At 39.0% G+C, this 14,159-nt stretch overlaps 1 protein-coding gene across 3 annotated transcripts in view; it reads right to left on the bottom strand.

The window, feature by feature from the left end:
- CPQ (carboxypeptidase Q) overlaps positions 1 to 14,159 on the bottom strand; it is a 348,057-nt gene that overhangs the window by 64,988 nt on the left and 268,910 nt on the right. For 2 of the 3 annotated variants that reach the window (XM_035011571.1, XM_035011569.1), the window contains exon 6: positions 11,571 to 11,772. The exons of the other annotated variant lie outside the window; for it this stretch is intronic. In XM_035011571.1, coding sequence (XP_034867462.1) covers positions 11,571 to 11,772 — 202 coding nt within the window. The remainder of the gene's footprint in view (positions 1 to 11,570; positions 11,773 to 14,159) is intronic. 3 annotated transcript variants of the gene reach the window in all.

Here is a 14,159-nt window from a genome sequence, read left to right as displayed (position 1 = left end):
AGTCATGCTATTGCTGGTTGTGTGGTATTGTAATTCTGAAACTACTGTGTGTGTGTTACAGGATAAAGCAAATGAGTGATTATGCTGTTGCACTAAGAACAAGGGGAAAAAAAAGAACAAGGAATTTTGGCAAGAAAAAAGGAGACATGGATATAATATCAGGGAGGTAAGGTACAACTTTGCAGTCCTGAACTTGAATTGGAAATATCATATAATTCATCATATACTTTTTCTTAGAGAAAAAAAATACATATTTCCATACACACTTAATGTTCAGACTGTGGCCTCTACATATCATGACACAGTAGAAGAAATTGGGCTTTTTGGAGAAATAGCTGATTCCAGATCTGGGGAAGGAAATATTAAAAGATGGTCTGGAACATTTTGTCACATCACAAAGCTAGAACACCTCAATGACTACCACACTCAGGTTAAAACTCAGGAACCAGCTTAAAAAGGCTCTTGCTGGCCAGAGATGGGATAATTTGAGCATAAAATAAGAATAATTACTGTAATAGAATGAAGCACATCTATATTTTAAAATTCACTAATAAATAGCACAAAATAATCCAACTAGTTATCCTTGGAGGATACTAGGGAACCAACTTATAAGTTTTAAAATAAGTAAGTAAAGGGAAAGAATTAACATTTATCCTGCCTTTTTTATACAAAAGTACCTCAGGGTGATCAGATAGTCAATAAGGGGAAAGTTCTTTTTTATAGAATTCTTTCAATTAATGATCAAAATTAACATTTTGCAATCCCAATGAAATAATGGATCTAGTCAATAACCTTCAATGACCATTAACATCTTAAAAAGAGAGACAAGTAGACACTACTGCTAATAGAAATAAAAGACAGCACTTAAGAAGTATTCTTGCTAAAAAAAAAAAAAGTAAAGAAAAATCAAACTTGAACCAGATCAAGCCTCTAGATTTAACTACCAATTCACAGGAAATATAAGGGAGAGTGAAAACATGTTAAATGATTCCATGGGAATGGAATTAGCTAAATCCAGACTACAGGGAATCCCAAAGGACAAATTACTTGGTTTCTGTAACAAATAAGCAGCAAGGAAGAAGAAAGATGAAGGTAAAACCTATGGATTAAAAAAGACTTAAGAGGCACCAACCATATCAAGCGATTGCATTGTTTAAACCTTACTGGAATCCTGGTTTAAACAAGAAAACTCTGTGGGGGGGAACAGTTTGGAGACAACTGGAAACATTTGAAAACTGGCTCTGTATTGACTATGATATTAAGAAATTATTGTAAAATATTTTAGGAGGAACAATACTATTGCAGTTACACACACACGCATACACACATGAGTCCTTACCTTTTAGAGACAGAAATTAATATTTACAAATGAAATAATATAAGGTTGAGCATTTGCTTCAAAATAATCTAGGTGTAGGACAGTGATTGTAGTATGAATGAAATATTACTGCCCATGAATGAAGAATTCCTAAAGTGATGAATATATGGGAAGTCATTAGATTATTCTCTCTACTTTTGTGTGTGTTTGAAATTTTCCGTAATAAGTTTTTAAAATCATGCTTTAACATCATCTAATATACCAGGCCATTCTGAATTTTACAGTCTCTAACACTTAAAGTAGGGATAGACAAAGTTAATGTAGCTAAGAACAAGGAGACATATTTTGAAGTCCTAGTTCCTTCTACTCTACTGTCTTTCATATAATTTTTAGGGGGTTTTTTCCTCAGAAAATTTCAGTATAGTTTTAGTCAGTTTTCCATGATGAAGTCTTCTTCCTTGTTTTCATGATTATTAAGTAAACCAATTCATAGTCAGTCCTTGACAGTGAGCATGAAGAGAAAAGGGGCCTCATCTTATTTTTGTATCCTCTATAATTTTTTTGTTATGTTATGTTAATCACCATACATTACATCATTAGTTTTTGATGTAGTGTTCCATGATTCCTTGTTTGCGTATAACACCCAGTGCTCCATTCAGTACGTGCCCTCTTTAATACCCATCACCAGGCTAGCCCATCCCCCCAACCCTCTCCCCTCTAGAACCCTCAGTTTGTTTCTCAGAGTCCACAGTCTCTCATGGTTTGTCTCCCCCTCCGATTTCCCCCCCTTCATTTTTCCCTTCTTGCTATCTTCTTTTTTCTTTTTAACATATAATGTATTATTTGTTTCAGTGTATCCTCTATAATTTTTATACAATATAGCTACCTGTTGAATGAAGTGTTACATAAGGAGTCATTTAGAGTATCTGTAAAGTATTAAGTGGAATTGCTAGAGAGTCAAACTCATGGGACAGGGAACCTAGAAGAACTAACCCTGAGACCCTGAGAGGGGCAGTTAGAGAAGTGAAACTTTTCTAGTCTATGTCATTAGAGGGCATGGGAAATAGTTGATAGAGAAATTTAAGTTATTTTGGGTCATTATAATACAGAAAATGGATTCATAATTTAGTGTTCTCTGATTTTCTAAAGCAATTGTTTCTAACCCTGCACTATTCCTCAAGCTGCTTTCTCACTCCTGGTCCTCTCATTGAGCCTGCCGCTTAAGTGTTGATGGGGTACCTGCCAGAATGAACTTTATGGACTCTCCTCTAAAACACTGTTTTCATCAACTCCCTCTTCTGCTGAAGACTTCTGGTGACTTTGCATCAGCTACAAGAGTTTTTCACCTGAAATGTATGCCTCTTCTTCACGTGGCCCAGGGATAACTCAACTGTTCCTACCACCCACTGTTCTCTAAGATGAATCCTCTGCTCAGTGAAATTATTCTCCTAATCATTCCCAGTGGGGACACATGCCTTTGTTCATACTATTTCTGTCACCAGAACTGCCCTTCTCTACACCTTCTATCCATTCTGATACTAGATAGTCCTCAATATTCAGCTTAAGCTCACCTCTTCCAGGTCTTACCTGTCTTCCAACTTATGAACTTCTATAGTTATTCTGCATGTATTATTTATCTTGGTGCTATACCAAAAACTCCTTTTTACATGACTTAACTTTTCTTGTGTTCTTCTTCAAATCAATACATCTAGTCAGCAAACATTTACTGTGTCTCTATCATGTGCCAGGTAATAATGAGTATTGTGGGTATATAAGCATGAATAAAATACTCTCTTGGTCCTCAAACCAGTTAAGGAGATAAAATACAAAGAGTATTAACTTTAAAGTGAAAATGTATGCTTTAAATAACAATTCAAGGCAACAAGAGAAGAGTCTTCATAAAGCAGTGCATGACTCACTGCCCAAGAGTATAAACAATGCTTTCTTCTTCCCCTTGGCTGTAGTCAGTGATACTAAAGGGCATGAGCCAGGTCAGCAATGGTTAGATAGTCAATGGCTTCTATGGAGCTGAAGCAGGTCTACTGCAAGGGGGAAGAACAGAACAAGCTTATTAGTTGTTGTGATGAGCAATTTCCAGGAGTGTGTTATTGATGTGGATGGTACACATACCTATCTAGCATGTAGCAGTCAAGGAACATTAAACAAGAGCTCTTAAAAAAAAAAAAAGATTTTATTTATTTGAGAGAGAGAGAACACGAGCAGGGGAGTGGCAGAGGCAGGCTCCCCGCTGAGCAGACAGCCCAACATGGGGCTCGATCCCAGGATCCTGGGATAATGACCTGCGCCGAAGGCAGGTGCTTAACTGACTGAGCAACCCAGGTGCCCCTAAACAAGAGCTCTGACTCACTTGAGTTAGAGGTAAGAGGCAGCCACCTTCTATAATTCCTTGTATTACCCTTCTCTCTTTCTAATATTTTTCTTCATTGTTGATTTCTTTGTTAGAGCCTGTCTCTTCCCACTTTCCTCTTTCCCTCCCCCACCCACTACAATGTAAACTCTACAAGAGCAAGAGACCTACTAAGTTTTCTTCATCTCTATTCTCAGTGTCTAGAGCACCTGGTTTCTACTAGGCACTAGAGCCATGCTTGTTGATGGGATGAAACTGCCCACCTACTTAAATGAAGGCTACATTCACAAACCAAAGAGTGCCCTTTTCATGTACGCAGTGGGGTGAGGTCTGCTCACCATGCAGCAATGATCTCTCCAGACATTACTGGCACAGTGCGTTTTCACCATAAAGGGGGCATCTTTTAATTAGGGACAGCAGGGGACATAGAACTGCTGTGCTACACTATTCCATCTGGTGACTGGGAAACATATGAGTCCTGGGTCCAGAAACTCCAATTTACTTTACATTACCATTCCTACTTGTGTCCTGATCTTCTCCTTTCTTGGAACATGTTAGAAGAAAGGCCTTTCGAAATGTAGAAATGGAAAGTTTTAATTTAGTTCTGTCTAATGTCATATGAGGTATTAAGCAGAAATAAGCAAGATGGAAAATATGTGAAATTCTGAGTAATCTGCATATTTGGTACTTCAATACGGAGTCTGAACGATCATAAAAAGATGGAAGAAACTAAAATGTGATTTCAAAAACAATTAAATATGTGAGGAAAAAGGACAGCTCAATGAAGCAAAGTTCTTTTCTGTTTTTTTTTTTTAAAGATTTTATTTATTTTGAGAGACAGAGAGAGAGCACAATCAAAGGGAGAGGGAGGAGCAGACTCCCTGCTAACCAGGGAGCCCAATGCAGGACTCGATCCCAGGACCCTGGGATCATGACCTAAGCTGAAGGCATACATTTAACCCAATGAACCACCCAGGCACCCGAAGCAAAGTTCTTAATAAAGTAATCCTAACTTATAGTTATGGCATTAGAGTTTATAAACCTCTTTCACATTATCTTACTCTTTCTACAAACCTAACCTCTACCTATTCAGCATTTGATTCATGGGCAGTTTGTTGAGGGCCAGGCACTTCTTCTCAGGTCTGGGAATTCAGAGGAATTCACCATAACCACAAGAAAAGGCTAAGTGCCACAAGGAGAGGGCATTACGGGGCATTTCCTGGATCAGGAGGGGTCAAAGAAGGTTTTTGAGAGGAGGAGAACAAGTTGCTGCATCACGCATGAGTAGGAATTCGCTGTTGAAGAAGACAAAACAGAGTCCAATGGCAAGGAAGTGTGAGAGCAAAGGGTGCACCAGGAGCTTCAGTGAATGTGACTTGTTCTAAGAGGTAAACAGAAAGGGGTGGGAAGCCATGAGAGAGGAGGCTGCACACCAGCCAGAGGGTGGAAAGAAAAAGGCATTGAATTCCATGCTAGGAAAGGACATGATCCTCTGAAGACAATGGGGAGACACTGAACAATTTTAAGCAAGAAGCAGAGATAATCAGATATTGCAGCTATTCTTAGTTGCTTACCAGTAGGAATCCTCTTCTTCTTCCTAAGGAATCCCAATTTTGCTCATATATCAGGAGGCTACCTTTTCAGTGGTGACTGGGCCCCCTTCTAGGCCCGGAAAGTAAAATTTGGTCAGTATAAGCCAATGTTGGTAATTCTACTCCATTGCCACTGCCTGATTTAGCCACAGACATGTTTTACAATTTCGGCCAATGAGACTATGGAAAAATCTGCTTTGCAGCTTCTGGGTGAAACTGCCTCACGATTAAAAAGACAAATCCATCACGGGCATTCTCTCTTCCACTACTGCACAATGTGTGAGAATTTGTTGCTTAGAACAACTGCAGCTATCTTGGGACCAGGAGAGGACAAGCCTGAAGACAAAAGTCAACATCTTGAGGATGGCAAAGTGGAAAGATGTAAAGCACCAAGGTCCTTGATGTGGTAGATGACTAAATCAAGCATTCTGTAACCACCCATTCCAGAGCTCTTTTTAAGTGAATTTAAAACTCTCCTTACTGCCATTCTAAGTTGGGTCTTTTGTTCTATTTTGCAGGCAAAAGCAACCCAACTGATAGACTGATTTTCAATTTAGAAAGTTCATTTTGGAAGCCGTGAGCCAGTTAGATGGAAGGGGACCAAGAATGCAGATTGGGATGGTAGTAGGAAGCTGCCACTGGAAAATCAGTGAATACTGATGAGACAAGGTCTGTGTGGTGGAGAGGAGTGAACAGGTTTAAGAAATAAAAGAAATTCAGAGTAAATGGGACTTAGAGACCACTTTGATGTATGCTCTGGATGATTGTGTGGTTTCTGGATGGTGGTGCCAGTCAGTGAGATAGGGGACAGAGGAGGGGAGGGGATACATATTGAGGCTTGGTGGTTACCATACCTATTTTGCATATAAGATAACCAAGTCTCACTCAGTAGAATGTATAATTTGTGAGGGTACAGATCTTGTCTATCTTCTTTACTACTGATTCCCCAGTGCTGTACGCCAGATAATTAGTAAGAATGCTTAATAATAAATGAGTACAGACATACAGATGACCAACAGGCACACAACAAGATGCTCAACATCACTCATCAACAGGGAAATGCAAATCAAAAACACAATGAAATATCACCCCACACCTGTCAGAATGACTAGTATCAAAAAGACAAGAAATAACAAATGTTGATGAAGATGTGGAAAAAAAGGAATCCTTGTGCATTGTTGGTGAGAATGTAAATTGGTACAACCACTGTGGAAAATGGTATGGAGTTTCCTCAAAAAATTAAAAATAGAAAGACCATATGATTTAGTAACTCTGCTCCTGGGTATTCACCCAAAGAAAATCAAAACAAATTCAAAAAGATATATGCACCCCTATGTTTATTGCACTATTATTTACAATAGCCAAGATATGGAAGCAGCCTACATGCCCATCAATAGATGAATGGACAAAGAAGATGTGGTACACACACACACACACACACACACACACACATACACACGAGGAATACTACTAAGCCATAAAAAAGAATGAGAACTTGTCATTTGCAACAACATGGATGGACCTAGAGGGTATTATCCTAAGTGAAATAAGTCAGACAGACAAATACTACATGGTTTCACTCATATGTGTAATCTAAAAAACAAAACAAATGAAGAAACAAAGCAGAAACAGACCCATAAATACAGAGGACAAACTGGTGGTTGCCAGAGGGAAGGGGGCTGGAAAGATGGGCAAAATGGGTGAAGGGGAATGGGAGGTGCAGGCTCGCAGTTATGGAATGAGTAAGTCATGGAGGGGAAAGGCACAGCATAGTCAATATAGTCAATGGTATTGTAACAGAATTGTATGGTGACAGATCCATTGTGGTGGTAGCTACATTATGGTGAGCATAGCATACATATAGACTTGTTAAATTACTATGTTTGCACCTAAAACCAACACAACATGTGTCAATTATACTTCAGTTTAAAAAAAAAAAAAGAAAAAAGAAATAAGTGTGGCTGAGAAAAATTACATCATTTGCCTAAGATAGCACATGCAGTTAGAAGTCATTAAGCCAGAAAACACACGCTAATTCTTTCCAGCTCACTGTCTACCACATGCCAACAATATTAGAAAAAGGTTAACTCTCAGATTCTGAAGCAGATGAGGAAACTCCTATTGGTAGAAATGGAATCAGGGTGTGCTTACTCTCTCAGGCCACATTAAGAGAGTATCTAATTTTTTTTCATTAATATATATTTTATAGAAGAGTTTCTTTTTTTCTTTTCTTTTTAAGATTTTTATTTATTTATTCATGAGAGATAGAGAGAGAGAGAGGCAGAGGCAGAGGGAGAAGCAGGCTCCCCGCGGAGCAGGGAGCCCGATGCGGACTTGATCCCAGGACCCTGGGATCATGACCTGAGCTGAAGGCAGACGCTTAACTGACTGAGCCACCCAGGCGTCCCAATAGAAGAGTTTCTAAAGAAAGAAGATGTTCAAGAAGGATGCATGTGAGGACATCTGGAAAACATGGATTATATCTCATTACTGACATATTCAGAGTGAAACAGACTCCTCTCACTCTCACCTGAAGTTCATAATTAGAGAATCAGGCTAAAAATTAAGATGTAAAGTCTCTCTGCTATCAGGAATTTTTGAATAGAGACTAACGTAAATCCCTTTTAGACTAGTCTATGCTCGTGTTGTCTTTGGAAGAGTCAGAGAACTACTGCTTACCATTTTATGTAGGAAAACCATTGAATTACTAGAAGATATTATTCCAGTCTATTCCGTTAAGAGAAATAATCCTAACTGTTCTAGCCTCCCTAATTTATATCATTCTTCCAGTATTTTTTCTACCTTTATATCTCTTTTCTCAGCATCCTTTATTTTGTCCACAATCCTAAGATGAGGGACCCAAAGCTTGTTGAGAAAATATTTATTTCTGTGTTTGTGTTTTTGTTTTCTCCTCTCATGTCAGATTTACAAGAATTTAAATTTCTAAAAAACTAAGAACTATAGAGGAAGCAAAGTAGAAACCATTGACCTTGACCACAAGGAATTGATCACTGGGTACTCCTAGTAATCCAAGAACAATATTAGTGTGCAGTTCAAATGCCAGATCACGGGAAACAGAAGTGCTTTGGAAATTTAGAAAAGCAATACGGTGTCATGGGCTATTAAGGAAGGATTCATGGACACTGATGAATACCGAGTGAACCTCAAGAGTGTCTAGGATTTGGAGGGGAAGAATAAGAAAGAGTGTGGAAGAAAGTTGCCGTGGGAGCAGGCTGGAGTATAAAAATATCTAAACAGGGAGTTTATATGGAAAATACGTCTAAGATACTTTCCTTTAAAAAGGATCACCCCCAAAGCCTTATACTTATGTTGATAGTTATCATGTCCGTTATGGACATCATCTAGATGGATGAAGGACAACATCTCTCCTCTCCAAAGATGAACCTTTCATCAATCAATCTACTTGGCTTTTATAATTAATGAAAATCATGTTGAATTTTAATTCTGTGTTCTTAATTAGTTCTTAATTAATTAGTCTACTGAGTACACACAGAACATGAAAAAAATTGGGGACCAGCCACCAGGCTACAGAAATTTGATAGGCCTAGGACACGATGGGGGCTCAATAAACATTTATTGAATCAAAGGAGGAAAGGAAAGAAAAAGAGAAAGAAGAAAGGTCTGGTGTTTTCTTTTGGGAACATTATTTCTCATTAATTTTTGAAAACTTAGGTGAGCAGTTGTGTAAATCATAACTTAATTAGTATTTAGCATTCCAACTTTAGGTTTAAGTTACTACAACATGACAGTTTTCAGGAACACAGGGTATACAGCTGGCCTATTTTTATTTTCTTTTTCTGTTTAACTATGGTTCTTCACCTTTTTCTAAAGTTCCTGAAATTTTCAATAGGTAACAAGAGATACAACATAAGCAGTTCCATTGTTTCTTCCAGAAATAGCCCACATTTAAAGTATCAAAAGATAGCTCAATGGTAATAGGGGAAGACAACAATAATTTGGTTCCATCTTATAGTATTCTAAAAGAAATTAAAAAGAATTCCAAGAAACATTAGCTGCAGTCTAAATGAACCACTGACTTTTTACAAACGTTCCTGATCTACAGAGGTACAGAGGGGAGTGGAATAAAGAATGTGAGAAGAAATAAGTAGTTATTTACAATAACAAACTCCTTTCCCCAGGGGTAAATTTTTCTGGAGCAGGAATGTACTGAAATCCTTTGCATAAGCAAGAGCTGAGTAAGACAAACATTTCAGACACTGCCATAGATTTGGAAGACCATCTCAGCATTCCAGACTCCCCGGTGTTGTTTGCACATTGTGGGAAAAGGGCCACCAGCCTTGAAAACAAAGTGGCCTGTTCTCAGGGTAACTTCTTCTGCCCTTAAGAGCAGGATAGCCTTGGCTAAGTTCTTTAGTCCCTCTGAATCCGATTCTTGAAGTGCAAAACAGGGATAATTGTACCTTCCTTTTAGGATGGCCGTACGGATAAAAAAAAGAGTATCTGCAAAAACCTCACAGAGTGCCTGATCAGTAACAGGAACTCAATAAATTGTAACTTGTATTAATTCTCAAGAAACCATAATGGGGCTCAAATTCTCCACTCCACTCCATTAGTTGGTGATCAGATTTGACCTCACCTTAGCAAGAGGGGAAAGGCCTCCTTACCTTTGTGAAGACAATCAAATCAGCCTGCTAATTCCAAAGAGAACCATTCTTGTGACTATCTACATGGAAGGAATAAAGCTCAGGCAAATTCTCAACTATCCAATGCAACAAAAGCACACAATCCCTGGGAGCAGCGAGTACCAGTTTCTTTGTTCTACTTGTGTTTTTGGTTTCAGCTCCTCCTCTGTGCCCCCCTTCACTCCAGTTCACCCACAGTCTGTCAATCTTCTCCTCACAGCTACCACCCCGCAAACTAACTCAGGTTTTCTCAATTTTTAAGAAGACTCCTATTGAAAACATGAAGGCTCAGGAAAAATCTAGAATTCAAACAAATTCTTCCATACAATTTAAAAGGGCAAATTCCCTTCCCATAGACCTTGATCATGATTAAAATTACAGATACGGAGGGAGTCTCAGATCTGTCCAGATGATGCACAGCACCATAAATGCAAATGCTGTTTTAAGATATTTCAAAATATGGGTATAATATACACACACCATTGAAGAGAATCTAGGTCCTTGTATTAGAATAAAGGAAAGCTCCTTCTATTTTTAGTTATGAAAGATTATTATAAAACTTAAAACCTAAAATATGCTTTAAAAAATCTATGATATCTCAAGAATAAGCTTTTTAAAAATCTTAAATCCATGCAGGAGGCTATTGGTGAAATTTACTTTACAGGCTTGGGGAAATGGAGTGGGGTGGATCTAGAGAGAGATGCTTTTCTTTTTAACCTATACAATGTTTTGTAGCCACAGAAATGGTTCTGGAAACAGTAATATTAAAACTACTGAAAAGGTGGACTTCCTATTGATATAACATAAATACAGAAAAATCTGCAAATAGATCCTTTAAAGTGCTTTTGATTATGGATATAATGAGGGAACAACTTCAGGTCACAGATGCTTACTATCATCAATAACCCTTTCCCGTGGCCAGTCTAGGGCAAATTTGTGAAGTAGTATAAGTTTGTCTCTTTAAGATTATTCTACTTTGTAGTCCTGTGACTTCCTGAGGCCTACTCCTATTCCATAATTTCACTCCTGCCCAGGACTTGTCTTAAAAATATCAACCTAATAAATCACTGATCAGGGAAAATTAGTTTAGTCTAACCTCATATAAGAGTCTGCATTAAGAAAAAAAATGATTAGTAGGAAGCACCCAACCCTCAAAGAATAAAGCTCTACTGGTAAAATTTCAGATACCATGGTATTTGGGTCGGAAATTATTTGGGTCAGAGAAGATTTCCTAGCAGAGAACCAAAACTAGAAGCATTATCAGTAGTAATAATTGCCTTGTACTCTAGCTCTCAAATTTTGGTCATGAGATCACCATTTAGATACCTGTTTAAAAAAATAAGCAAAAACAAAAACAGATTTGTATGTCCTATGCCAGAATCATTAAAGCAGAATTTCTGGGAGTGAGGAACTTATAATTTAGAAAAAGAAGACAAATAGGTAAACAAACGCAAATTAATATTATTACTCCAAGTCTGGAAATCATCAGATTATACTTTATAGACAAAAGCTTAGAGTTTCCATGTATTAATTGGCCTATCGGTATTGCTGTGGCATGTTTGAATAGCACCTTGATTTTAAATCAGCAGCAGTACCTAAAGAACACCGACTTCATTTTTTGGTCTTACCAGGCACTCCAGCTTGGATCCAGAAGTTAATGTCTGTCCCTTCTCCAGCCCTAAAGACCTGTGTGATATTGACCGGCTGCAGCAGGCTCATGACCTCCTCCATGATGGCCCTGGCCTTTTCACTGCCAGTGAATTGCAGCCCAGAGGGTAAGAAGGTTCCCTGATCAGACTCCATCACCAGGCTGTAGTTGGAAATATTTGCCTAAACAAAAGAGAAAAGTGTTTGGTTCGTTATCTGTTGCTTCTTTGCCTTCTCCTTGGGAACTATCAAACAACAATAATCAAATGCTTTATCTCCTCGACAGTTCTTGCCAAAACACAGGCCACTCTGCCTGACCTAGGGTCTGGTCTGCATATTATCTAAGCATTCTGGGATGCACAATTACTCATTCTGGGATTTGCCAAACTCAAGTTGACTTGGAAGGATTTAAAAAATATAATCAAAGGAAATATAAAGCCTCATGTTGGAGTTACTCAACTATTTTCTACTAGCAATCATAGCCTTTCAACCAGTTTTCTCAAATGCCTAGTGTGCACCGGGATACGATGCCTCCTACGTGGTAGGTATCTCCAGATAGTGTTAGTCAAGCTCAGACAAAAGAAGGTATGCCCCGAGGACCTATTTATCTGTACCTCTTTCCTCTAAATAGGTATTTGATCTTATTTTAATCGTGAGTTCTGCTGAAGCTTCTAGGCATCAAACGGACAGGTTTGCCTTGGGTTTCTGATGTTGCTCCATCTGTTGAATCTCCAGGGAGGGAGGTAATAGGACAACACATGAAACACTGCTCTGTCTGGTGTACTGCCATAGCGCTTAAAACCCTGGCAATTCTGTCAGGCCACTAGTTTGTAAACTCTTTCCAAATAAAGTCTGCTAAGAAAGCATGCAGTGATTTCACATAGCCTACATTGTCACTGCAAGAGCTTAGGATATGAGAGGCTGTCGGCCAGGCTGTTCAATTAAATTGCCACATAGCCCTAGACTCACAAGTTTAAAGCCCTTACCATTGGCCTAACTATCTTGTTTCCCAGGAGCCATTCACTTCTCCAAGACTGATCAATTACCAACTACCAACTACCTGGTTGAGTTATTCCCATGTTATCGTTGGACGGCACTGCTAGTCATTCCTTATTACTCACCTAGTAAAAGTCAATAATAACATTTGTACAGAGCTTCCAGAGAGGTTTCACATTTGCAATCTCCTTTTACCTGCTTCTATAACCCATAAAGTAGACAAAGCAGCTTTATGGTTATTGCTGTTTTACAGAAAAGGAACTGAGGATTAGAGAGGTCAAGTGATTTGCTTAAAGTCACACAGCTGGCAAATGGTAGAGCTGAATCTGGAATCCTCTGCTTGCCAGGACTCCACGCTGCCATCGCTAGCATGGGACGGAGTGATAAGTAAGGCTTGTTATGAATTCAAATGATTTTTCACTTATGTAACAATCTGAGGGGTGCGGGCTTTTTTGTTTTGTTTTTTTTCTGGAACAGATTCCTTTTTACAGTGATTTCCTAACTTGCCATGGAACTGTACTGTTGTTACAAGGACAAGAACAGTGCTGGATTCTAAAGGAGGATGTTGCCGGCATTTATCGGACCCATGGGGGGGCCCTGGGATACCAACACGTTGCTGCTATCGTTGGTAATGACTGAGAAAGTTAACAAAGCAGAAGTCTTCTCATATTTCCACTCTCACTTCCAAGGGATTTCTGTCTTCCTGGTGATTTTCAGAGAAAGACCCGAGGCATTTATAATAAAAAGTGTCATCTCAGCTTTCAGCTGTGGCTACCGCACAACAGCAGCATCATTCGAGTGAATGATATGCAAAATATTTGCATTGGTGTCTCACACATTTAGGGCTCATGTAACTAGCACACGGATGGCAGGTCAGGAAGTTGACATGTCATTTGGCAGTCCTAACCTTCTCCCTTTATATGCCCTGCTGCTCCCCACCCCAAACTCGATCTCCTATAAAAAGGAGGATAGAAACATCACAATAATCTGCAAATGAAAACAAAATTGGATGATCTTATATGGGAAGGTTCCCATACTGCAGGCAGATCCCATTTTTCCAACAAGAAAATTGGACAAAGCACTCCTAAGTCTTGCACTACTTAGATTAAAGTGGGGCTAGGTAGCAGTTTGGCTGTCAGACTCAACACTATTGAGCAGCCTGGGGAGGTGGATATAGCCCTGGACCCACTCTTCTATTCTATTCTATTCTATTCTATTCTATTCTATTCTATTCTATTCTATTCTATTCTATTCTATTCTATGCTGGGCTACCGAGGGGGATGACTTTCTCCTTCTGTCCCCAAGTCATGTCATCATGGCTTCTGGCTTCTCCATCTTGTAGAGTAGGACAAATTCTCTTTTCTAAAGCTTGAATAATGAGCCTGGGCACCTGGAGCTTTGAGCACCTTCAAAGGAAAGACCTCTGTGGGCCAAAGTGAAAGTGGTTGCATGAGTTGAACTTGCCAGGGCCCCTCACAAAATGTGCATTAAGGACTTCTTGGCCCTCTTAAATTGCAAATGAGCAGATGTCCTTGGGACAGGGCGCTCCATAGTTTGTGAATGCTTCTGTACAA

The sequence above is a fragment of the Mirounga leonina genome, unplaced genomic scaffold (assembly GCF_011800145.1).
Source record: "Mirounga leonina isolate KUSES-001 unplaced genomic scaffold, KU_Mleo_1.0 Mir_165, whole genome shotgun sequence".
In the NCBI taxonomy this organism is placed as follows: Eukaryota; Metazoa; Chordata; class Mammalia; order Carnivora; family Phocidae; genus Mirounga; species Mirounga leonina.
The sequence above is the reverse complement of the archived record's forward strand: the minus strand, read 5'-3'. Positions and strand labels throughout refer to the sequence as shown.